The sequence below is a fragment of the Gossypium hirsutum genome, chromosome A03 (assembly GCF_007990345.1).
Source record: "Gossypium hirsutum isolate 1008001.06 chromosome A03, Gossypium_hirsutum_v2.1, whole genome shotgun sequence".
Classification (NCBI taxonomy): Eukaryota; Viridiplantae; Streptophyta; class Magnoliopsida; order Malvales; family Malvaceae; genus Gossypium; species Gossypium hirsutum.
In genome coordinates this window covers 77,631,848-77,657,530 of record NC_053426.1, presented here as the reverse complement: position 1 = coordinate 77,657,530, position 25,683 = coordinate 77,631,848, and the positions used below count along the sequence as shown (strand labels likewise).

The window sequence follows — 25,683 nt, the reverse complement described above, 5'->3', positions numbered from 1 at the left end:
AGATCGGGTTTCAAGTGGGTGTTAAAGTGTTTCTGAAAGTATCTTCATGGAAGAAAATTCTAAGATTTGGCCGACACGACAAGTTGAATCCGCGTTTCATTGGGCTGTATGAGGTTATTGAAAGAATTGGACCAGTGGTGTATCGGTTAGCTTTACCGGCAGAGTTAGAAAGAATTCATAATGTGTTTCATGTATCAATGTTACAACGATATTATTCTGATCCTTCATATGTGATTTCTCTAACAGAGATTGAGATTCGGCCAGATATGACCTATGATGAGGAACCGATAAAGATTTTGGCTCGGGAAGTTAAATAGTTGAGAAATAAAAGTATAGCCTTAGTCAAAGTGTTGTGGCAAAGACATAGATTAGAAGAGGTTACGTGGGAACTGGAGGAAGCCATGAAAAAACAGCACCCAAACCTATTTACCGGAAAGATTTTTGGGGATGAAAATCCCTAAAGGGGGAGAGTTGTAATAGCCTGATTTTGGGTCTAGTCAGAACAGTGGTTTTGGGACCACAAAACCGACGTAGTAAAGTTCACTTCTATTATATTTTTATAGTCTACAATTTCACAGAACGATTTTATGAAAATTTCATTCAAAAATTTCGAGTTTGGGCACTCAATTTAGTCAAAAAGACTAAATTGTAAAAAAACTGCAAAAGTTAAGCACTAAATGTTAGAGGTGTCCAATTGTTATGAAATTTTAAACTGGATGCCCTTAAAAGGTAATTAGACCATTGGTTAATTTGTTGGACAAAAATGGATATGAAATAAGTGAAATAGAATATTTTTAAGTTAAGGGCATTTTAGTAATTTGGTAATTAAATGAATTAAAAAGCCAAATTAAAAGCAAATTTTTGCTCATCTTCAACCCCTTGGCCGAATTTCACATGTGGAAGACAGCTAGGGTTTTTCAAGCTTCCAGGTTCGATTGTAAGTCTGTTTTAGCCCTATTTTTAATGTTCTTTACGTTTTTGAGATCCTCGTACTTCGATTTAGCTATTTCCACCATTATTTTGAGCTAGGGTTTGTGTTTAAAAATTTACCCATGGATGACATGCATGTGTTTTGATGTTTTATGGAAGAATATGAAAGTTTGGGGTGTGATAAACAACTTTTACTAAGTGATTTTTGATGAAATTACATAAAAGGACCTATTTGTAAAATTTGTAAAATTATGCATAGAAAATGTGATTTAGTGAAAAATATGAGCTGTTATAAGAGGGAATATGAATCGGCTAGGCTTAGAATTTGAGAAAAATAAGTTCTTTTCATCTTACGAACTTAGGGGAAAAATTGTAAATATGTAAAACTTTAGGGGCAAAAATGTAGATTTTCCATAGTGTGACTTTTGGACTATATTGAATAATGTGAGTATTAAATGAGTTAAATGTGTTATTATAGATCAAGAAAGATAAGGAATTGACCTTGATCGGGGAAAAGAAAAGGTTGTAGACTAAATTGCAAATTCGTCATATTTTGCACCGAGGTAAGTTTGTATGTAAATAATGCATCGTTTTTACTTATGTTATCACATTTTATTATCTTTTATGAAATGTGGCTGACTATTGAATGAAATTAACAAGTATCGAAAACTGAGAAATTTCTCGATTGAACATTAGGAACAGAATAGGATACAAGTGACATGTCACTAGTGACTCAAGTGTGGTACTTTGCCTTTATGATCGCGATTTTCATGATAGGTAAGTTTTAAATATTTATAATTATTCGTTCTTGAAACTAACTATTATTGCGATGCAGTCAAGTGTGCCTATCGAACAGTAGTATAGTTTTAGCAAGACCAGATTGTCGAACCCAAAGGAACTAAAAGTACTAGTAATGACTGTCTTTTTATTATCTAGCCTAAGAATAAGGGAGTTTTGTTTTAAATAACTAATTAACTAATCTAAGAATTCACAGAGACTGGAATTGGGGTATTACTTTTGGAAAACGATTGAATTAAGACAATACCTAAGAAAAATTCCACCTAGACTGTACTAGTTATTCTGGCTCCGAATCGGACGATTTATTCATTTAACTTGTTCTGTGGAGATCCCTAAGTTATGTTATTATCCCTATTAAAAACTAATAACGTCTAATATCTATATTGAATAATTGAGACTTTTCTCTAATTAACACCCTAGGGTTGCATTAACTCGATCTATGGATCCCCTTATTAGGTTTCACCCTAATCCAGCAAAATCTTGTCACCCTATGTCTAGACGCGCAAACAACTCCGCTTAATTATGACAAATGTACTCTTAGGCAAGGTCTATTCCTCCTCTAAATAAGAGCTTATCTTGAATCAGTATTCTGGGATATCAAAACAAGAATTAAGAACACATAATTAAGAATAAGTTAAATATTTATCATACAATTTAGAAAATAATAACAAGATTCGTCTTAGGTTTCATTCCCCTTAGGTATTTAGGGGATTTAGTTCATAACTAAAAAGGAAAACATCTCAGAAGAATAACGAATTCAAAATATAAAGAAAACCCAAAACTCCTGAAGGGAAATTGAGGGGAGATCTTCAATCTTGATGGTGACTCCGGCTTCTGAGATGGATCAATCGGCTTCCTTCGAGTAATTCCTTCCTTCCTCTCCATGCCCTCCTTTTTTCTCTTCCTTTAAGGCGTATTTATAGGCTTTAGAATGCCTAAAAACCCTCAAAATTAGCCTTTTCTGAATTGGACTCAACTTGGGCTCAATAGGGACACGCCCATGTGACGCGCCCGTGTGAATCGTACTTCAAATCTACCAACTTGACACGGCCATGTGGTCTGCCCGTGTGAGGATGTCCAATCCGTGTTGATTTCATACTTTGGCCCACTTTCTCCGTTTTTGTCTCGTTTCTCATTCCTTTCACTCTCCTATGCTCTTCTAAGTATAAAACATGAAATTAAAGCATTAGGAGCATCGAATTCACCAATTCTAAGGGAAAATCATCCATAAAATGCGTTAAGCATGGGGTAAAAATATGTATATATTACGGTTTATCACTTTATGATTGAATCTGAGTATTTTCTTCCATGGTGAGACTTTATCTCCGATCTGAAACTCTACATCTTTACGTTTCAAGTCAGCATAAGATTTCTGATGATCTGACGCTGCTTTCAAACTTTCACAGATTACCTTCACTTTCTGTTTAGTTTCTCTGATCAAGTCAACCCCGTGTATCTTATTTTCACTGAGCGTAGTCTAGTACAATGGCGTATGACATTTACGACTTACAAAGAATCATAAGGTGGCATTTTGATACTTGACTAGTAGCTGTTATTATATACAAATTCAATCAGAGGTAGGTATCATTCCTATGTACCTTCAAACTCGAGAATGCAACATCTCAACATATCCTCAAGTATATGAATAATTCACTCAGACTGCCAGTACTGAAATATAATTTTGTACCGAGTGCATCTTGCAGTTTCTTCCAAAATTGCGTTGTAAACCTTGGATCTATATCCGAAATAATAGATATAGGCACACCATGTAATCTCACAATCTAAGAAACATAAAATTCAGCCAGCTTATCTAGCGAGTAGTTCATACGTATCGGAACAAAATGAGTTGATTTAGTCAATCTATCCACAACAACCCAAATTGCATCCTTCTTGCTCGTTGTCAATGGAAAACCAGATACAAAATCCATCGTGACTCTATCCCACTTCCACTCAAGTATCATGATAGGCTATAGTAATCTTGAAGGCACCTGATGTTCAGCTTTTACTTGTTGACAGACTAAACATCTTACAACAAAGTAAAAAATGTCTCATTTCATACCATGCCACCAATAAAGCTGTTTCAGATCATTATACATCTTTGTACTACCTTGGTGAACCAATAACCGACTGCTATGAGCTTTATTCAAAATCATCTGAATCAACTCTAAATTCCTCGGAACACATATTCGGTTTCTAAATCTCAAACAGTCATCAGCATCAACTCTGAATTCTAAATCAGCATCTATCCCACATTGAGCTTGTTTTGTGATCAAATCATTATCAACCTTCTGGGCATCACAAATTTGTTGAATAAATAATGGTATTCCTTTCAATTTAGCTACTATCAAACCATCATCAGACATAGCTATATGCGCGTTTATTGCACATAAAGTAAACAGTGATTTTTTACTTAAAGCATTAGCAACAACATTATCCTTTCCTTGGTGATAATCAATCACAAGCTCATAGTCTTTTAGCAATTCTAACCATCGATGTTGTCTTAAATTTAGGTCTTCCTGAGTCATCGAGTATTTCAAGCTTTTATGATCAGAATAAACATGACATTTCTCACTGAACAAATAGTGACGCCAAATTTTTAGTGTGAACACAATGGCTGCAAATTCTACGTCATGTGTCAGATAGTTCTTTTCATGTGTCTTCAACTATCTCGAGGCATAAGCTATAACTTTTCCTTCCTACATCAAAACACAGCCCAAACCATTTAAATATACATCACTATAAGTAACAAATTCTTTACCCGATTCTGGCTGAACTAGCACTGGAGCTTCAGTCAAAAGGGCTTTCAACTGATCAAAGCTTTTCTGGCATTTTTCTGACCACTCGAATTTGACATCCTTCTGCAATAGCTTCGTCATCAGAGCTGTAACCATAGAGAAACCTTTCACGAACTGTCTATAATAACCAGCAAGTCCTAAGAAAATTCAGACTTCAGAAACATTCCTCGGAGGTTTCCAATCAAGTATAGCTGAAATTTTGCGTGAATCAACCCGAATACCCAATGCTGATACCACATGACCCACAAAACTGACTTCATTTAACTAGAACTCACGTTTATTGAATTTTGCATACAACTGCTTATCTCGTAAAGTTTGTAATACAAGTCTCAAATGTTTAGCATGTTCAGCTTCATCACGAGAGTAGATCAAAATATCATCTCTAAACACAACCACTAACCGATCCAAATATGGTTTGAAGATCTGATTTATCAAATCCATGAAAAAAGCAGGTGCATTAGTGAGTCCGAATGGCATAACCAGAAACTCATAGTGTCCATTCCTCGTTCTAAAAGTAGTCTTTGGTACATCGGAGTCTTTAACTCGCAACTGATAGTAGTCCGATTTCAAATCTATCTTTGAAAATACTGTAGCTCCTTTCTGCTGGTCAAACAAATCATCAATCCGTGGAAACAAATACTTATTCTTTATAGTCACCTTATTGAGCTGTCTATAGTCGATGCACATTCTCATAGTTCCATCTTTCTTTTTCACAAACAACACAGGTGCACCTCACGGAGAGAAACTCGGTTGTGCGAAAGCTCGATCTGTCAATTCTTGCAACTGATCTTTTAGTTCTTTTAATTCTATTGGTGCCATTCTGTACGGAGCTATGGATATCGGATTCGTTCCAGGCATTAACTCAATACAAAACTCTACCTCCTGTATCGGTGGCAAACCTGGTAATTCTTCAGGAAACACATCTAGATACTCACATACAATAGGTACTGATTCAATGTTCCTTTCGGCCACTTTACTATCAAGCACATATGCAAAGTAAGCCTCGCAGCCTTTTCTCACATATTTCTGAGCTAACATCGAAGAAATCACTACTAGTAACCCTTCAAATCACTAGATTCAATCCGAACAATCTCATCATTCTGACCTCGTAGATCAATGGTCTTTCTCTTACAGTTCACAACAGCATCATATAATGTCAACCAGTCCATACCTAGAATTATGTCGAACTCATCAAATGGTGGTAACATCAAATCAGCTAGAAAGCACAGATCTCGAACTATCAAGGGACAATTCTTACACACTTTGTCAACCATAACACACCGACCCAAGGGGTTTGACACTCTAATCACAAACTCAGTAGACTCAATAGGTAGAGTCTTGCTGAATATTAATGTCCCACACACATAAGAATGAGTAGAACCAGGATCAATCAATGCAATTACATTAGTATCATAAAGATTGAATGTACCAGTAATAGCATCTGGGGATGAAGCCTCCTCTCGCTCACGAAAGGCATAGGCTCTGGCAGGTGCACGAGCCTCAAATTTGACTGCTATGTCTTTATTTCCTCTTTGACTGCCACTCGCATTACCCGCATTTCTCGGTGGTCTACCTCGAGCCGCAGTATTACTCGATCTCGTGTTCTGTACTGGGTTTTCATCAGCTAACCTTAGGCAATCTTGAATATAATGATATGTCGATCCACATTTAAAACAGGCCCGATCATGTAATCTACAACTACCAGGATGTCATTTACCACAGTGTTTATCCTCGGGCTGATTTGATCTGACATTACTCACACTGGCTACTAAGGTAGCTCTCAAACTCACTGGTGGTCTATTCTGGTCTCATCGAGAATAACCCGAAGTGGCTTTTGAACGACTGAAATCATCTCAAAACTTCTTTGGTGCTGACTAGACAGACTTGTTGAATGATCTCTTATGCGAGTCTCTTACTTCAAAATCAACTTTCTTTTTCTCTTTCTCGAGCTCCCCAGCTTTGCAGGTTCACTCAACAAGTACCAAAAACTCTTTTATCTGAAGTATGCCAACTAACAATTTAATGTCTTCATTCAGTCCATCTTCAAATCTTTTACACATTATGGCTTCGGTAGAAACACACTCTCGGGCATATCGACTGAGTCTCACGAATTTTCGCTCATACTCTGTTACAGTCATCCTACCCTGTTTCAGCTCCAGAAATTCTTTACACTTCTAATCAATAAATCTTTGGCTAATATATTTCTTACGAAACTCAGTCTAAAAGAATTCCCAGGTCACCCACTCTCTCTGAACTAGTGATACTAGGGTATTTCTCTAGTGATATGCTGTGTCTCGAAGTAAAGATATGGCACACTTTAAACATTCATCTGGGCTACAAGACAGCTCATCAAACACACGGATAGTATTATCAAGCCAGAACTCAGCCCGCTCAACATCATCATCATCCGTAGATTTAAACTCTTTAGCCTCATGTTTTCTGATTTTATCAACAGGTGCCTTATACAATCTCAATGGATCACTTACTTGAGGTACCGTAGGCATCAAAGATGGATCAATCAGGGGTGGAGGTTGTTGTGCAGTCAGATTAGTCTGAATATATTGAGTAAACTAGTCATTCATCATTTGACAGAAGTCTTGTTTAACCTCAATTTCTTGATTACTCGGAATCAGTCGAGAATCAACCGGTGCTATCCCTTGCGCGGGAGCAGGCGCTACACTCTCGACATCATCAGCTACAGCTCTGTCGGAATTCATTTACTATATGAAAACACATTTCAAATATCAGAAGTCATCACACTATCACAGTATATAATTATGGCATGTATAGCTAAACTCACACACGCTACGTTAGTCCTAGAACCGACTAAATCGTAGCTCTGATACTCATAAAATGTAACACCCCTAACCCACATCCGTCATCGGAATAGGGTTACAAGGTATTACCGATCAAAATATAATTCAAATCAAATTCCATTATTCGTTATCTAATAAAAATTGGTAAAAACAAAATTTATCATACTTCAATTCAATATTACAAATGATTCCTGAATTTTATATACAATAATGCCAACAAGAACATATGAACATTAGACAATAAACTTCTAATCAAGTATATATTTCGATTCATTAACTTATCAAAAATGTATATCTTAACTTATATGACTTTTGAACAATGCTAATGTAAAATATTATATATCCATGCAAATGTTATGCGCATACCTTATGCAACCAAATATACGTCATTTCGTTTCATATAATAAAATATTGCATATTAGTATTTGTTCGCCAATTTAAAATATTTATAATTCATGAGTATATATATATTTATAAAACCTCTAGCTCAACAATTAATCTACTCAAGTAAGTCAACCAAAATGTTAAAATAATGTACCCTTAAAGACCTATACAAAATCATATTCACCTTTCCTCTATTCAGTTAACACAGTTACCTTTACAACCGTGGGCTTAGATTAAACACAATGTACACATATATATAGCATCCACAAAGCTAACTAGGCCACACACTTTTCAGCTCAAAATATAATCATCTTTTATCTTTACCAAATTACAAATTTAAGACCATAATACATATATATATCCTAGGATCACGTACATGACTATTTCAAAATCACATTATACTAGAATATTAATAAGGACAAGTGCTAAACCACAAGTCAAGTCAATTTATTATGCATTTATATAGCTATATAAACATATACAGTTGGTCATAACCATCTCATTTATACCTACTCAAAACATGAATCTTACATACAAAGTAATAACATATCAAAGCATATTTATCTCATATTCGAGTATGACTATTTGATCTTTAATGTTAAACTACATATTTATACCTTATTAAAGCACACCAACTGAATGATCATATACTTTAACTTAACAGGAATCATATTCAAAACCTTTGAATATACCTAGGTATATATGTTATGGTCAATATGTTCATACCACATCCAAGTCATTAATCAACTTTAATACACAACCAAGCACATATCACAAATAACATTCATTTATAGCATAAAATACCTTAGCTAAAATAAACTGAAACCATAAGCAAACATAACCGATTCCAAGCAAGATAGTTATGCAATTTTCGCATGGCTAATATATACATTCATTTCCAAGATAACTAACCCCAAAACCAGCCTATACATGCCATAATTTAAGTTTAGCTTAAAGGTACCAAAATAGTAGATAGTGTGATGAGCTTGGCTGACAGTCCCCGAGCTTGTAGCTTGACTTCAAAATCTATAAAACAAAGTAACATAATACACAGAGTAAGCTACCACAGCTTAGTAAGTCATAAGCAAATAAACAACTCAATATCACAATTGACATATTAACTAAACGAAATGCATTAACATTTCCCTGCTTGACCTCAAACTTACAAATTCTATAAATAATACATTTTTCATGGACTATTATCCACCTAAGCCGAATATATATAATCATTTAACACACTATAAATCAACTTCCAAACCAAATAGTCATAATAAACCACACATCCGTACACTCTTTTATGCAACTTAAGAATCATCAAATGACATATCATGTATAATAATACCTAAGTGGCCAAATATACAAATCATATAAACCCATATTAAGTGACATTTCAATGTTATAGAAATTATTCATTCACAAGGCGAATACACATACCAAATACATATGAATTCTTCTTTTGCATTGTACATGATTTACAACACATATCCATATTACTTTCTTACCTTATCTCAAGTAGATATCAAGTTAATTCATACCTGCCCATTGAGCTCGTATTACACAATCTGTACACGATTTACCTTTGCCCGATGAACCATTCGGAATAGGATAGGACACTCTGATAATCACATAAATCATACAATGCCAACGTCCCAGACGTCGTCTTACATGTAGCCACATATCGATGCCAGACAGGGTCTTACTCGTCAACACATATCGAAATCACAAATCGATGCCATGGTCTTACTCACACACATATATCAAAATCCTATGTCATGACATATGTATCCTAGCTATTCCTAAGGTTCATACGGGGCTTTCGGACGTCGTATCTCAGTCGAATCGTATTTGTAAACATAATTCCCAACCATTTTCACATTCGGCTATTATTTATACAAACTCATAAAATTCAAATCAGCATTATAAATTCTCATATATTTAAAATTTATGACATTTATTTGCTTATAAACTTACCTCGGACGTCGTAAAACGGGACGGAGCTGCTAGTCGACAACTTTCGTTTTTCCCCGGTCCAAATCCGATTTCTTTGGTTCTTGATCTAAAACTATTCAAATTATGCTTATTCAAACAAATTTTCATTCAATTTAGTCCAAAAACACATAAATAGGCAAATTCCCATTTTACCCTAACATTTACAATTTTTACAATTTAGTCCCTATTGCACAAAACACAAAATACACAAAATTTCAAAGCACTCATATTAGGCCGAACGGTACCCATACCTATACAAGCCCATATATTTTATTAATTTCACATTTTAGTCCTCAACTTATTATTTTTTCAATTTAGTCCTAATTATTCAAAATCATCAAAAACTCCAATACAAAACATGTTAATCTAAAACATATCTTTCATTTTTCATTATCAAACAACAAAAATCATAAACTATCAACAATGGCACAATTTAAAAATATTCATCAAAATCAAAAATTAAAACTTGGGTTTTGTAGTACTCGAAGAAACGATCTAAAAAATGTAAAAATTATCAAAAATCGACTAAGAACGAACCTTGAATCAAGATGTGAATTTTGGCCGAACCTAGCTCTTGTTCTTTCTTTTTATTTTTGTTTATAATCAGTGCAATAAAAAATAAAAATAATGTGATTATAGCTTATCTTTTTATGATATATTAACATATATATTAACTTATTGCTATTTTACTTAACTACCCGTAATGAAATAATAATAATATTATATAGCATATGTCCATTACCGTCCAACATCATGTTAATGGAATAATTTCATCGTAAAGACTCCAAATTAGAAAACCATTAGTAATTCGGCCCTTATACAAGTTACCACTTAATTTTATTTTTCGCGATTAAGTCCTTTTATTTCATCGGACACCTAAACGATAAAATTAAATCACGAAAATTTCACAAATAAAAATTCACACAAAATAAACACAAAATAACTTTTAAATATTTTTCTAACTCAGATTCGTGATCACAAACTACCGTTCTGATTAGGGTCTAAATCGGACTGTTACAACTCTCCCCCCTTAGGGATTTTCGTGCCCGAAAATCTTATCGGTGAATAGGTTCGGATAGCGTTCTCTCATTGCATCTTCTGGTTCCCACGTTGCTTCCTCAACATCTTGCTTATGCCATAATACTTTAACTAACTGGATCTTCTTATTCCGCAGCTCTTTATTCTCACGAGCCAAAATGCGAGTTGGTTCTTCCTCGTACATCATATCTGGCTTAATCTCGATCGCAGACGAACTAATCACATGTGAAGGATCGGATCGATATCTCCGAAGCATTGAAACATGGAATACATTGTGGATCTTTTCTAGCTCAGATGGCAGCAATAGTCTGTAAGCAACCGGCCCAATATGCTCTATAACTTCATACGACCCAATAAGCCTCGGACTCAATTTGCCTTTAAGACTGAATCTGAGTTTTTTCTTCCATGGTGAGACTTTATCTCCGATCTGAAACTCTACATCTTTACATTTCAAGTCAGCATAAGATTTCTGATGATCTGACGCTGCTTTCAAACTTTCACGAATTACCTTCACTTTCTGTTCAGTTTCTCTGATCAAGTCAACCCTGTGTATTTTATTTTCACTGAGCTCAACTAGTACAATGGCGTACGACATTTACGACCATACAAAGCCTCATAAGGTGCCATTTTGATACTTCACTGCTAGCTGTTATTATATGCAAATTCAATCAGAGGTAGTTATCGTTCCCACGTACCTTCAAACTCGAGAATGCAACATCTCAACATATCCTCAAGTATCTGAATAATTCGCTCAGACTGGCCATCTGTTTGTGGATGGAAAGCAGTACTGAAATGTAATTTTGTACCTAGTTTATCTTGCAGTTTCTTCCAAAACCGTGATGTAAACCTCAAATCTTTATCCGAAACAATAGATATAGGCACACCATGTAATCTCACAATCTGAGAAACATACAATTCAGCCAGCTTATCCAGCAAGTAGTCCATACGTATCAGAACAAAATGAGCTGATTTAGTCAATCTATCCACTACAACCCAAATTGCATCCTTCTTGCTCGATGTCAACGGTAAACCAGATGCAAAATCCATCGTGACTCTATCCCACTTCCACTCAAGTATCATGATAGGCTGTAGTAATCCTAAAGGCACTTGATGTTCAGCTTTTACTTGTTGACAGACTAAACATCTTGCAACAAATTCAGAAATGTCTCGTTTCATACCATGCCACCAATAAAGTTGTTTCAGATCATTATACATCTTTGTACTACCTGGGTGAACCGATAACCGACTGCTATGAGCTTTATTCAAAATCATCTGAATTAACTCTAAATTCCTCAGAACACATATTCAGTTTCTAAATCTCAAATAGTCATCAGCATCAACTCTGAATTCTGAATCAGCATCTATCTCACACTGAGCTCGTTTTGCGATCAAATCATTATCAACCTGCTGGGCACCACAAATTTGTTGAATAAATAATGGTATTGCTTTCAAGTTAGATACTATCAAACCATCATCAGACATAGCTACATGAGCGTTTATTGCACGTAAAGTAAATAGTGATTTTTTATTAAAGCATCAATAACAACATTAGCCTTTCCTTGGTGATAATCAATCACAAGCTCATAGTCTTTTAACAATTCTAACCATCAGTGTTGTCTTAAATTCAGGTCTTCCTGAGTCATCGAGTATTTCAAGCTTTTATGATCAGAATAAACATGACATTTCTCACCGAACAAATAGTGACGCCAAATTTTTAGTGCAAACACAATGGCTGCCAATTCTAGGTCATGTGTCAGATAGTTCTTTTCATGTGGCTTCAACTATCTCGAGGTATAAGCTATAACTTTTCCTTCCTGCATCAAAACACAGCCCAAACCATTTAAATATACATCACTATAAATAACAAATTCTTTACCCGATTCTGGCTGAACTAGCACTGGAGTTTTAGTCAAAAGGGCTTTCAACTGATCAAAGCTTTTCTGGCACTTTTTTGACCACTCGAATTTGACATCCTTCTGCAATAGCTTCGTCATCGGAGCTGTAACCATAGAGAAACCTTTCACGAACCATCTATAATAACCAGCAAGTCCTAAGAAAATTTAAACTTCAGAAACATTCCTCGGAGGTTTCCAATCAAGTATAGCTAAAATTTTGCTCGGATCAACCTGAATACCTGATGCTGAAACCACATGACCTAGAAAACTGACTTCATTTAACCAGAACTCACATTTATTGAATTTTGCATACAACTGCTTATCTCGTAAAGTCTGTAATACAAGTCTCAAATGTTTAGCATGTTTAGCTTCATCACGAGAGTAGATCAAAATATCATCTATAAACACAACCACTAACCGATCCAAATATGGTCTGAAGATCCGATTCATCAAATCCATGAAAACAGCAGGTGCACTAGTGAGTCCAAATGGCATAACCAGAAACTCATAGTGTCGATACCACGTTCTGAAAGTAGACTTTTGTACATCGGAGTCTTTAACTCGCAACTGATAGTAGCCCGATCTCAAATCTACCTTTGAAAATACTGTAGCTCCTTTCAGCTGGTCAAACAGATCGTCAATCTGTGGCAATAGATACTTATTCTTTATAGTCACCTTATTGAGCTAGCTATAATCGATGCACATTCTCATAATTCTGTCCTTTTTTTCACGAACAACACAAGTGCACCCCACAAGAGAAACTCGTTCGTGCAAACCTCGATCTGTCAATTCTTGCAACTGATCTTTCAGTTCTTTTAATTCTATCGGTGCCATTTTGTACGGAGCTATGGATATCGGAGTCGTTCTAGGCATTAACTCAATACCAAACTCTACCTCTTGTATCGGTGGCAAACCTAGTAATTCTTCAGGAAACACATCTCGATACTCACATACAACAGGTACTGATTCAATGTTCCTTTCGGCCACTTTACTATCAGGCACAAATGCAAAGTAAGCCTCGCAGCCTTTTCTCACATATTTCTGAGCTAACATCGAAAAAACCACTGTTGATAACACCTTCAAATCACTAGATTCAATCCAAACAATCGCATCATTCTGACTTCATAGATCAATGGTCTTTCTCTTACAGTTCACAATAGCATTATGTAATGTCAACCAGTCCATCCCAGAATTATGTCGAACTCATCAAATGGCAGTAACATCAAATCAGACGGAAAGCACAGATTTCAGACTATCAAGGGACAATTCTTATACACTTTGTCAACCATAACACACTGACCCAAGGGGTTTGACACTCTAATCACAAACTCAGTAGACTCAACAGGTAGAGTCTTGCTGAATACTAATGTCTCACACACATAAGAATGAATAGAACCAGGATCAATCAATACAATTACATTAGTATCATAAAGAGTGAATGTACGAGAAATAACATCTAGGGATGAAGCCTTCTCTCGCGCACGAAAGGCATAGGCTCTGGTAGGTGCACGAGCCTCAAATCTGACTACTGTGTCTTTATTTCCTCTCTGACTACCACTCGTATTACCCGTACTTCTCGGTGGTCTACCCCGAGCTGCAGTATTACTCGATCTCGTGTTCTGCACTGGGTTTTCTTCAGCTAACCTTGGGCAGTCTCGAATATAATGATATGTCGATCCACATTTAAAACAGGCCCGATCATGTAATCTGCAACTGCCGGGACATTGTTTACCATAGTGTTTACCCTCGGGCTGATTTGATCTGACATTACTCACACTGGCTACTAAGGTAGCTCTCGAACTCACTGGTGGTCTATTCTGGTCTCGTCGAGAATAACCCGAAGTGGCTTTTGAACATCTGAAATCATCTCAAAACTTCTTTGGTGCCGACTGGACTGACTTGTTGAATGATCTCTTACGCAAGTCTCTTATTTCAAAATCAGCTTTCTTTTTCTCTTTCCCGAGCTCCTCAGCTTTGCAGGTTCACTCAACAAGTACCACAAACTCTTTTATCTGAAGTATGCCAACTAACAATTTAATATCTTCACTCAGTCCCTCTTCAAATCTTTTACACATTATGGCTTTGGTAGAAACACACTCTTGGGCATATCGACTGAGTCTCAAGAAGTTTTGCTCATACTCTGTTGCGGTCATCCTACCCTGTTTCAGCTTCAAAAATTCTTTATGCTTCTAATCAATAAATCTTTGCCTAATATATTTCTTACGAAACTCAGTCTAAAAGAATTCCCAGGTCACCTACTCTCTCGGAACCACTGATACTAGGGTATTTCTCCAGTGATATGCTGTGTCTCGAAGTAAAGATATGGCACACTTCAAACATTCATCTAGGGTACAAGACAGCTCATCAAACACACGGATAGTATTATCAAGCCAGAACTCAGCCCGCTCAGCATTATCATCATCCGTAGCTTTCAATTCTTTAGCCCCATGCTTTCTGATTTTATCAACAGGTGCCTTATACAATCTCAACAGATCAGTTACTTGAGGTACCGCAGCCATCAGAGATGGATTAATCGGGGGAGGAGGTTGTTGTGCAGCGGATTAGTCCGAATATATTGAGTAAACCAGTCATTCATCATTTGGTAGAAGGCTTGTTTAGCCTCACTTTCTTGATTACTCAGAATCGATCAAGAATCAACCGGTGTTGTCCCTTGCGCGAGAACAGGCGCTACACTCTCGACATCCTCAGCTACAGCTCTATCAGGATCCATTTACTATATGAAAACACATTTCAAATGTCAAAAGTCGTCACAGTACCACAGTAAATAATTATGGCATGTATAGCTAAACTCACACACGCTACGTTAGTCCTAGAACCGCCTAAACCGTAGCTTTGATACCAATAAAATTTAACACCCCTAACAGACATCCGTCGTCGGAATAGGGTTACGAGGTATTACTGATCAAAATATAACTCAGATCAAATTCCATTATTAGTTATCTAATAAAAATTGGTAAAAACAAAATTTATCATACTTCAATTCAAGATTACAAATGATTCCTGGATTTTATATACAATAATGCCAACAAGAACATATGAAGATTAGACAATAAACATCTAATCAAGTATATATTTCGATTCATTAACTTATCAAAAATGTATATCTTAACTTATATTACTTTTGAACAATGCTTATATAGCTATATAAACATATACAGTTGGTCATAACCATCTCATTTATACCTACTCAAAACATGAATCTTACATACAAAGTAATAACATATCAAAGCATATTTATCTCATATTCAAGTATGACTATTTGATCTTTAATGTTAAACTACATAATTATACCTTACTAAAGCACACCAACTGAATGATCATATACTTTAACTTAACAGGAATCATATTCAAAACCTTTGAATATACCTAGGTATATATGTTCATACCATATTCAAGTCATTAATCAACTTTAATACACAACCAAGCACATATAAAAAAAAACATTCATTTATAGCATAAAATACCTTAGCTAAAATAAACTCAAACCATAAGCAAACATAACTGATTCCAAGCAAGATAGTTATGCCATTTTCGCATGGCTAATATATACATTCATTTCCAAGAAAACTAACCCCAAAACTAGCCTATACATGCCATAATTTAAGTTTAGCTTAAAGGTACCAAAATAGTAGATAGTGTGATGAGCTTGGCTGACAGTCCCCGAGCTTGTAGCTTGACTTCAAAATCTATAAAACAAAGTAACATAATACACAGAGTAAGCTACCAGAGTTTAGTAAGTCATAAGCAAATAAACAACTCAATAATACCATTGACTCATATTAACTAAATGAAATGCATTAACATTTCCCTACTTGACCTCAAACTTACAAGTTCTATAAATAATACATTTTTCATAGACTATTATCCACCTAAGCCAAATATATATAATCATTTAACACACTATAAATCAACTTCCAAACCAAATAGTCATAATAAACCACACATCTGTACACTCTTTTATGCAACTTAAGAATCATCAAATGACATCTCATGTATAATAATACCTAAGTGGCCGAATATACAAATCATATATACACATATTAAGTGACATTTCAATGTTACAGAAATTATTCATTCACAAGCCGAATACACATACCAAATACACATGAATTCTTCTTTTACATTGTACATGATTTGCAACACATATCCATAGTACTTTCTTACCTTATCTCAAGTAGATATCTAGTTAATTCATACCTGACCATTTAGCTCGTATTACACAATCTGTACACGATTTACCTTTGCCTGATGAACCATTCGAAATTGGATAGGACACTCGAATAATCACATAAATCGTACAATGCGAACGTCTCAGACGTGGTCTTACATGTAGCCACATATCAATGCCAGACAGGGTCTTACTCGTAAACACATATCAGAATCACAAATCAATCCCATGGTCTTACTCACACACATATATCGGAATCCTATGTCATGACATATGTATCCTAGCTATTCCTAAGGTTCATACAGGGCTTTCGGACGTTGTATCTCGGTCGAATCGTATTCGTAAACATAATTCCCAACCATTTTCACATTCGGCTATTATTTATACAAACTCATAAAATTCAAATCAGCATTATACATTCTCATATATTTAAAATTTACGACATTTATTTGCTTATAAACTTACCTTGGACGTCGTAAAATGGGACGGGGTTGCTAGTCGATAACTTTTGTTTTTCCCCGGTCCAAATTTGATTTCTTTGGTTCTTGATCTAAACCTATTAAAATTAAGCTCATTCAAACATATTTTCATTCAATTTAGTCCAAAAACACATAAATGGCCAAATTACCATTTTACCCCTGACATTTACAATTTTTACAATTTAGTCCCTATTGCACAGAACACAAAATACACAAAATTTCAAAGCACTCATCTTAGGCCGAATGGTACCCATACCTATACAAGCCCATATATTTTATTAATTTCACATTTTAGTCCCTCAACTTATTTTTTTTGCAATTTAGTCCTAATTACTCAAAATCATCAAAAACTCCAATACAAATCATGTTAATCTAAAACATATCTTTCATTTTTCATCATCAAACAACAAAAATCACAAACTATCAACAATGGCACAATTTAAAAATATTCATCGAAATCAAAAATTAAAACTTGGGTTTTGTAGTACTCGAAGAAACGATCTAAAAAACGTAAAAATTATCAAAAACCGACTAAGAACGAACCTTGAATCAAGATGAGAAATATGGCCGAACCTAGCTCTTGTTCTTTCTTTTTATTTTTGTTTATAATCAGTGCAAGAAAAAAGAAAAATAATGTGATTATAGCTTATCTTTTTATGATATATTAACATACATATTAACTTATTACTATTTTACTTAACTACCCTTAATGAAATAATAATAATATTATATAGCATATGTCCATTACCGTCCAACATCATGTTAATGGAATAATTTCATCATAAAGACTCCAAATTAGAAAACCATTATTAATTCGGCCCTTATACAAGTTACCACTTAATTTTTATTTTACGCGATTAAGTCCTTTTATTTAATCGGACACCTAAACGATAAAATTAAATTACGAAAATTTCATAGATATAAATTCACACAAAATAAACACAGAAAATAATTTTTAAATGTTTTTCTGACTCAGATTCGTGATCACGAAGCCACCGTTCCGATTAGGGTATAAATCAGGCTGTTACAGGGAAACCGGAAAGGGAATGAAACAAGAAAAGTGGGAAAACAAAGAAGGGAATGGAAGAGAAAAGGTGATTGAAAGAGAGAGGTGTGGGAATGAATGGTGTGTGAAAAGAGGAAGGGAATAAGGGTATTTATAGGTGGGAATAGTTGCTAAAAATAGCAAATAATTATCATCCCCTTCCTCTCTATTGGCCGGCCATGCTTTGAGCAAGGGTTGATATTTTCAAAACTTGTTATTTTTAGCTTGGGGTTAAAAATAGAAGGCATGGAAAGAAGAGGGTTTTGAATGAAATTAAGGGAAACTTTGAGGGTTGTTTTTAAATTAATAAAATTAGCTAAATAAATTGATTGGGTTAGCTACAAGGACGGTTTTGGGCTACCCAATCCTTGCCAGATTAGTTCTCTTCACTTAGCACAACTGGGCCACTTTCTCTTCTTTAGACTTATAATTAATTTTTAACCCAATTAATGTTGGATCAAAATTAAATATAAAGTTTGTTCAATAAATATTTTTGGACCATCCATGGCTGGAAAATTAATTAGTCATGCTCTTGATTCATTTGGTGCAAGAATTGCCCCAACAGTTCAAGCCTCTTGAGGTGATTGCCGAGTCGATTTTCACCATTTGTACAAGACAATCAAAAATAAATCAATTTTTTGTAAGTTTATCATAAAGATAGTTAGAATTCAATATGTTATGAATTTTAGTGCAAATTAATTATTTTATAATTAAAGTATGAATTTCAACAGAAATTACTACGAAACTGCATGATTTAGGGCTTAAAAGGTGCTGAAAAGTCTATATAATTTTGTGTTTCTAGCATATTTGATGAGAGAAAAGAGAGACATAATTGAATCAGCCAGGAAAAGATACTCCCAAATATGCTCGAGAGACTTTCACTGCTGAACGAGGTGGACAACGAAGGAAGATAATGATGACGAGGATGAGGATGAAACCCTGGTCGCGACACCTGATTATGAGCAAGCATTTTGACTAGACTGCTCAGTGACGAAGGGCATGGTGATTCACGACCCAAGCCATCATAGCCTAGTCCACACTTTGGGAAGGCGGGTTACTAAAGTGTCGACGAGTATGAGAGGGGCAAAGTACCAATGATTGAGGAGTTGGAACTTGATTTTGACTAATTCTAAAACATTTTTATTTTTATTTTGGATTTATATCTTTAAGACCTATTTAGATTTTTGAGTGATTTTTATTTATTTGGTTTAATTAGGATTTTATTTTATATATATTATATGTTTAGCTTTTCTTTTTAGGAACCCCATATTTTTTTTACGATACTACAATCTCGAGCCAAAACCAAAAGGAGAACTAGTCCCACCAATTGCATTGCACATATCATGCTAATCGGGTAACCTATTTCTTTCATTTTTTTATAGCACATTAGGGACAATGTACCAAATAAAGTATGGGGGTGACATAGGAAAATTTTTAAATTTTTAAAATTTTCAGTTGTTTTGTTTTGTTTATAGTCTTTTATACTTTTTTTAAATTCTGTGTGTTATATGCGTGCTTGAGCTTGTAGAAATACAAATGATTGGTTAAGAGCATATACCTATATTGTTTGTTAATTTGTAAATTTAGCCTGAAATTAAATAATTTAGGTTGTTTATATTTAGACTAATTAGTTAATTTTATTAAACTATAAATAGGAATAAGTGATTAAATATACCATGTAACACCCCAAACCCGGCCTAGACGTTATGGCCGAATCTGGAGATGCCACATGGAAGGGATTTTGGAAACGTCTAACTTGATAAAAACCTCAAAACTCATAACCCTTTCTTACTTTCGTTAAATTCAAATCATGTTTCAATTTGTTCACTTGTCTTAAAACATATCATTTTAGCAGAAGCCTATTTTGAGTAAAATTGTTCGTGTTTAGAAAATGGTTCAATATCTGTAAAACCTTTGGTTTTGGTAAAAATCAGGTTATAACACATTTAGTAATTTTAAAATCATAGAATTTTAGTCTATCCCGAATTAAAACAAACAGTCCATAAAATCCGAATTACATAAAATAAAACCCAGATTAAACCAGAACATAAAAATTAAATCGTAATCATAACCAGTTCGAACATATGGTCACTGAGAGGCTCCGCTGCACTGATCCGCCTAACTTTGTGGATTACCTATGCAGATTAAACAAAAATGGGTGAGTTTATGTAAACTGAGTGTGTAACCCTATAGAATTAAGCATGCACATAAACAACAAACTCAAAATTAGTCAGATGCAGATTCGGGACTAAGCTCATCTAGGATACAGGTGCAGATATACAGATCAGAATCAGAAATTAGATATCCTACCCCCATCCTCTACACACCATCTCCGACCATCCTTACACACCATGTGAGGTTTAAAACAACCACCTAGCCCTACACACCATGTTGTACCGATGCACATATCAAATATAGTGCAGCCATGCTGCCAGATAATAGGCATAATCTGCCTTTCAGAACACTTCCTCCAAAACATATATTTCATCCTACCCCCAATAGCAGTAACAGATCATACATACAGAATTAACAGATAATCATGCTTAACATGCTTTTATTAACAAATATCAGACAGTCATACGAATTAGTAATCAGACATATACAGTGTTAACATGCTCAGTATAGAACATCAATAAACCAGATCACACAGTTTAGGGTTTAGTTAGCCCATACCGATACTACAGTAGGACCACAGTAGGTTGGGACGACCCATGCAACCTTAGGGAAAAATTTTGACAAATAAGCCCACATGCCCATGTGGCTTGACCGTATAGGCACACAAGCCCGTGTAGCCAACACGCCCAGATTAGCCTTGATCGTGTGGATCACACGGCCTGGCCTAGATATCACACGCCCGTGTGGCCTACACATCCAATTTGGCGAAGCTTGTGTGGCCCACATAGCCACACCCTGGCCATCACACGGCTGTGTCTTATGCACGGCCTACCACACGGGCAACCACACACCCGTGTAGTGTCGACAGTGGCCATTTTCAACTTTTGCCCAAACCTCAATTTCTGCATTTCGAGTACACACCTGGTACGGTTTAATATAAGCCCACTGAGCAGAGGTAAGGCTTAATTCCAAAAATAACAAAATTTTCCAAAGCTAGGGCTTGAACTTGGGACCTCTCACACACCCAAAACACTTAACTACTGAAGCAAATACTCAATTGTGTCACATTTTCACAAAAGCAGAAATAATATTTTGGGGTGTTACATACCAAGAGATAAAGGTAGATACAAATAAGTAATTAAATTTGTAAAAGTATAGGATGTTTGAATTAAAAAGAAAATACTCTGTAGAATCCATGGTTATTGAAACGATGCAATATGACTAGTATAACCCTTATTAAAGGTACTCGAGAAAAACATATATCATATTGGCACAAATAAAAATAAAAATAAGAAGAAAAGAAAAAAAGAAAAAAAATCATAAGAGATTATCGGAGAAATATTACTGCATTAGAGTTCAAAGCATGAATAAAAATAAATTGAGTATGAAAAAAAATTAAACTAATTATACCATATAAAAATAAATACTATATTCGTATATACATTTTGATGGAGACATATATTTAATTTTCTTTAACTTGTTTACTTTGTAATTTATTGAACTAATCTATTTAGGTATAAATAACTTTGAATTATTTAGATTTCTAGCTAGATATATTTAGACAAATATTCCTAGTGTTGATGATCCGATCTAATCTCATGTACCAAGCTAGCTTAAGTACATTTATTGCATGTTTATTTTTTGTTTTCAATTTTAGTGTCTGTTTTAATTTTTTTTAGTTTGCTTTTGGATAAGCAAAGACTTAACTATGGGGTAAGTGACATTACTTCACTTGTACTAGTATTTTTAGGTCATTTCTACACTTAACAAACTTGTTTTCTTGGCATTTTATATATAATTATTGCATTTCCAATATTAGTAGGTTAGGAACTACAACTTAATAAAATAAATGTTTTTACGCATTTTCTACTACTACGATGACTCGTACGACCTACTCCGGTCTCGAGAAGTTCTAATAGGTTAATTAAATATGCAGGAAGTCATTTCAGGCCCGTGAATCCAAGGAATGAAGGTCGTAATGGATACAAGCATCCTGTGGTGTGACACGATACCGAGAAACATACCAAGTTGAAGTAACCTGTGACATCCCAATGTGAGGACCTTCCATGTCTTGATGAGGCGATGTCCCGACGAGCTCTTCCTTGGCGTGGGGACGATGGTAGGCCAAAATGAAGCTGACTTATTTGCAAGAAAATTTTTGGAAATTTCCTTATTTGAACCCTAGCTTTATCATAATGTTTTATTTATTAGAATCCCAAAGTGTATCTAGGTTAAGGGGTCACCAAGGAGCTTGTAGCCTAAATATAGACGCCTTAGGGTCACCGAAATTGTAAGCAGACCTAGACAGATAGTTTTTTTATTTAGTTTTAGTTTTTTTTTCTTTTAATGTTCATGTAGTCGAAACTTTTCTATTCCAACGTGAAGACAATCGCAAGTACAGATTGCTCTAGATCCAATATTTATTCATATATTACATGATTTGTTTATTGAACTGATTAATTCATCAACTCGATTAATTAACAAAAGAATAAAAGTTTATAATAGATTAGTTGGTATAAATTATGTGTTCTTAAACTTTTAGGTTTGAAAACCCTAATAAGTTATCATAGGTTAGATGAGGTTGGGAGACAAGTTGAGCCGAGTAAATCGTAGTTTATCCTGATGAAGAAAGTGAGGTTAGAAGATAAGTGAGTCCGCCGATTAATTAATTAGTAAAGGTCAGGAGGTAATACTAGTTAATTAAATACTAATTCACATTAAAACTCAAATTTTGGAATTAGTTAATCTTCTATTTATTAATTAGGGATTTAATCGATCATATGCTAGAGGCTCACATTGTTGATACAAGGAATAGGAAAGTCCATTAGGTTAATTTAATTTAATTAGTTTAATTGAAATATTAATTTGGATTCCCATTACTAATTTGTGACTCAATTAGATTAGTAATTATTTTTTGTAATTAATTTAACATTAATTTCTCCAATCTGCAATCCCTTGGGTACAATCTTTGGAATACTTACTAGTGTTCTATTGTAACACAATACTATATTACAATTTGACCTATACGCTTGCAGAGACCATCGATTTAATTTAATAGATTTTTGGTGTGATATTTTTACTATAAACAATAAGATGTTTATAGGCGGTCAACTATCCTGTGTTTATTTTTCTGACGAACTACCCCGTGTTTATTGTCCCGACGGGCTACCCCTTATTTACTATCTTAATGGGCTCTATTGGTTGCCATAGCCGAGCTATGGTCTTACACCTTAAACCTCTATGAGGTATCACCTCGAAGGACCATACCGCCGTCGGAATGTTCCCCCATAGAGCCTGCTGACCGCTGTCACAGTGTTGCTTTATGGAACCTTATAACTATCGACATCGATTCATCTTGTAACTACCTTGATGCTTGAACACCTAAGTGTCCCACCTTCAACGGCCGGAGCTTTGCACATCACTGTTTACTCCCAACAATCCCGAATGGCTGTATCTTAAAGGAATTCCATTTTTTATTCTCCATTCCCTTTGTCCATTCCACTGTTCGCCGTCCTAACCTTGATGCTTGAACATCGTGGTGTCCCCTCCGCAAGGCTCAGATCTTTGCTCATCACAAGTGCACTTAGCAACACCGTATAATTACCTTTTCCCAATCTTATATTCATCTAACTCATTGATAGTTTCTCTTCTATACCATACCATATCATACATACAATATGTAATATCCCGATTTAGGGCCTAGTTAGAACAGTGGTCTTAGGACCACAAATCTGAAGTTAAAAAGATTATTTTATTATTATTTTGATGTTCTGGCATGAGCATATTAGTGCATGAAAAATTTGGTAAGTTAATTTTGACGTTTGTGAGCCCAATTATGAAAAAGGACTAAATCACATAAAGTGTAAAAATCCTAAATTGATAGCTAAAGGTGTTATTTTGTTTGAGAATCAAAATTGGGGGATTTTGAAGGGCAATTAGACCCTATTAGAAGAGCTTGGCCGGCCATGAGACAAGAATGGGTAATTGGTCAAAGGGTTAGGTTGGTTGATGTCATAATATGTATTTTAATAATACCCTAAAGCCTAATATTAACCTTCTTCATCTATTTTTCTCCTCTTTGACCTAAAATCAGCCATTGTTGGGGTTTGAAAGCTTCAGAAAAATTTCAGCAACTTTAAGCCCTCTCAAGTACGTGATTTTGATAGTTTCTCTTAATGATTTTTACATTTTTGGACTCCTTGAAGCATAAGCTTTCAAATGAGATGATTGTTGTGCATAATAAACAAGAGTCTAGGGTTTTTCCATGAATGAATTTGTGATAGTTGTTGAGTTTCTATGGAAGAATATGAGTCCTAGTTGTGTCATAAACAACTTTTGTGAAAGGTGTTAGCATGAAAACACCTAAAGGGACTATTTTGCATAAGTTGCAAAATAGGTGATAAGTATGTGAAATACTGAGAATTTGGGGTTGGTATAAGAGTAAAAAGAGTTTGTCTAGGCTTGAAATATGATGAAATTTTGTAAAAATCATTTTTCGAATATAGGGGCAAAATGGTCATTTTGTCAAGGTCTAGGGGCAAATGGTCATTTTACCTAAGACGTAAATTTTGGATTGCCTAATTTTATTTAGTGACTAAATGAGTGTATTTTGCTAATATAGATCAAGAATTTCCAAATCCTCCTAGATCGGGGGAAAGCCAAGCAAATCGACTAAACTGACTAGTCGTGTGTATTTTGTAATCCGAGGTAAGTTGTATGTAAATAATATAACGACATTAATAATGTATGTGTTGAATTGTATTTGAATTAATACAGCATGAATTGTTTAATTGTGGAATTGAGAAAGTATATTAATAATAGAGATAGTAGGGTTCCCGTTGAACATACGAAATAAACTGGATATTCATACCGTAACATTAGGGCCATTTGTGTGAGCTAATGAAGGACATCTCTGGGACATGCATCGGCCACATTATGTGAGCTAGTGTAAGACATATCTGGGACATGCATCGGCCTCGAGATGTAAGCCAGTGTAAGACATGTCTGGGACATGCATTGGCTACGAGATGTGTCAGTGTAAGACCATGTCTGGGACATGGCATCGGTACGGATATGCGAGAGCTAGTGTAAGACCATGTCTGGGACATGGCATCAGCACCTTACCCCATGTTTGAGGCTTATGCAATATCCGGTGGTGTTCCGAATGGAGCAACAGTGAAAGTTATGATTGTGAGTTAATAAGGGAAGTA

At 35.0% G+C, this 25,683-nt stretch overlaps 1 protein-coding gene across 1 annotated transcript in view; it reads left to right on the top strand.

Moving 5' to 3' along the window:
• LOC107887639 (uncharacterized) overlaps nt 1–23,850 on the top strand; it is an 80,917-nt gene extending 57,067 nt beyond the window's left edge. The window contains exon 4 of the mRNA XM_016811884.2: nt 23,684–23,850. Coding sequence (XP_016667373.2) covers nt 23,684–23,850 — 167 coding nt within the window. The remainder of the gene's footprint in view (nt 1–23,683) is intronic.
• Nucleotides 23,851–25,683: the final 1,833 nt, after the last annotated feature.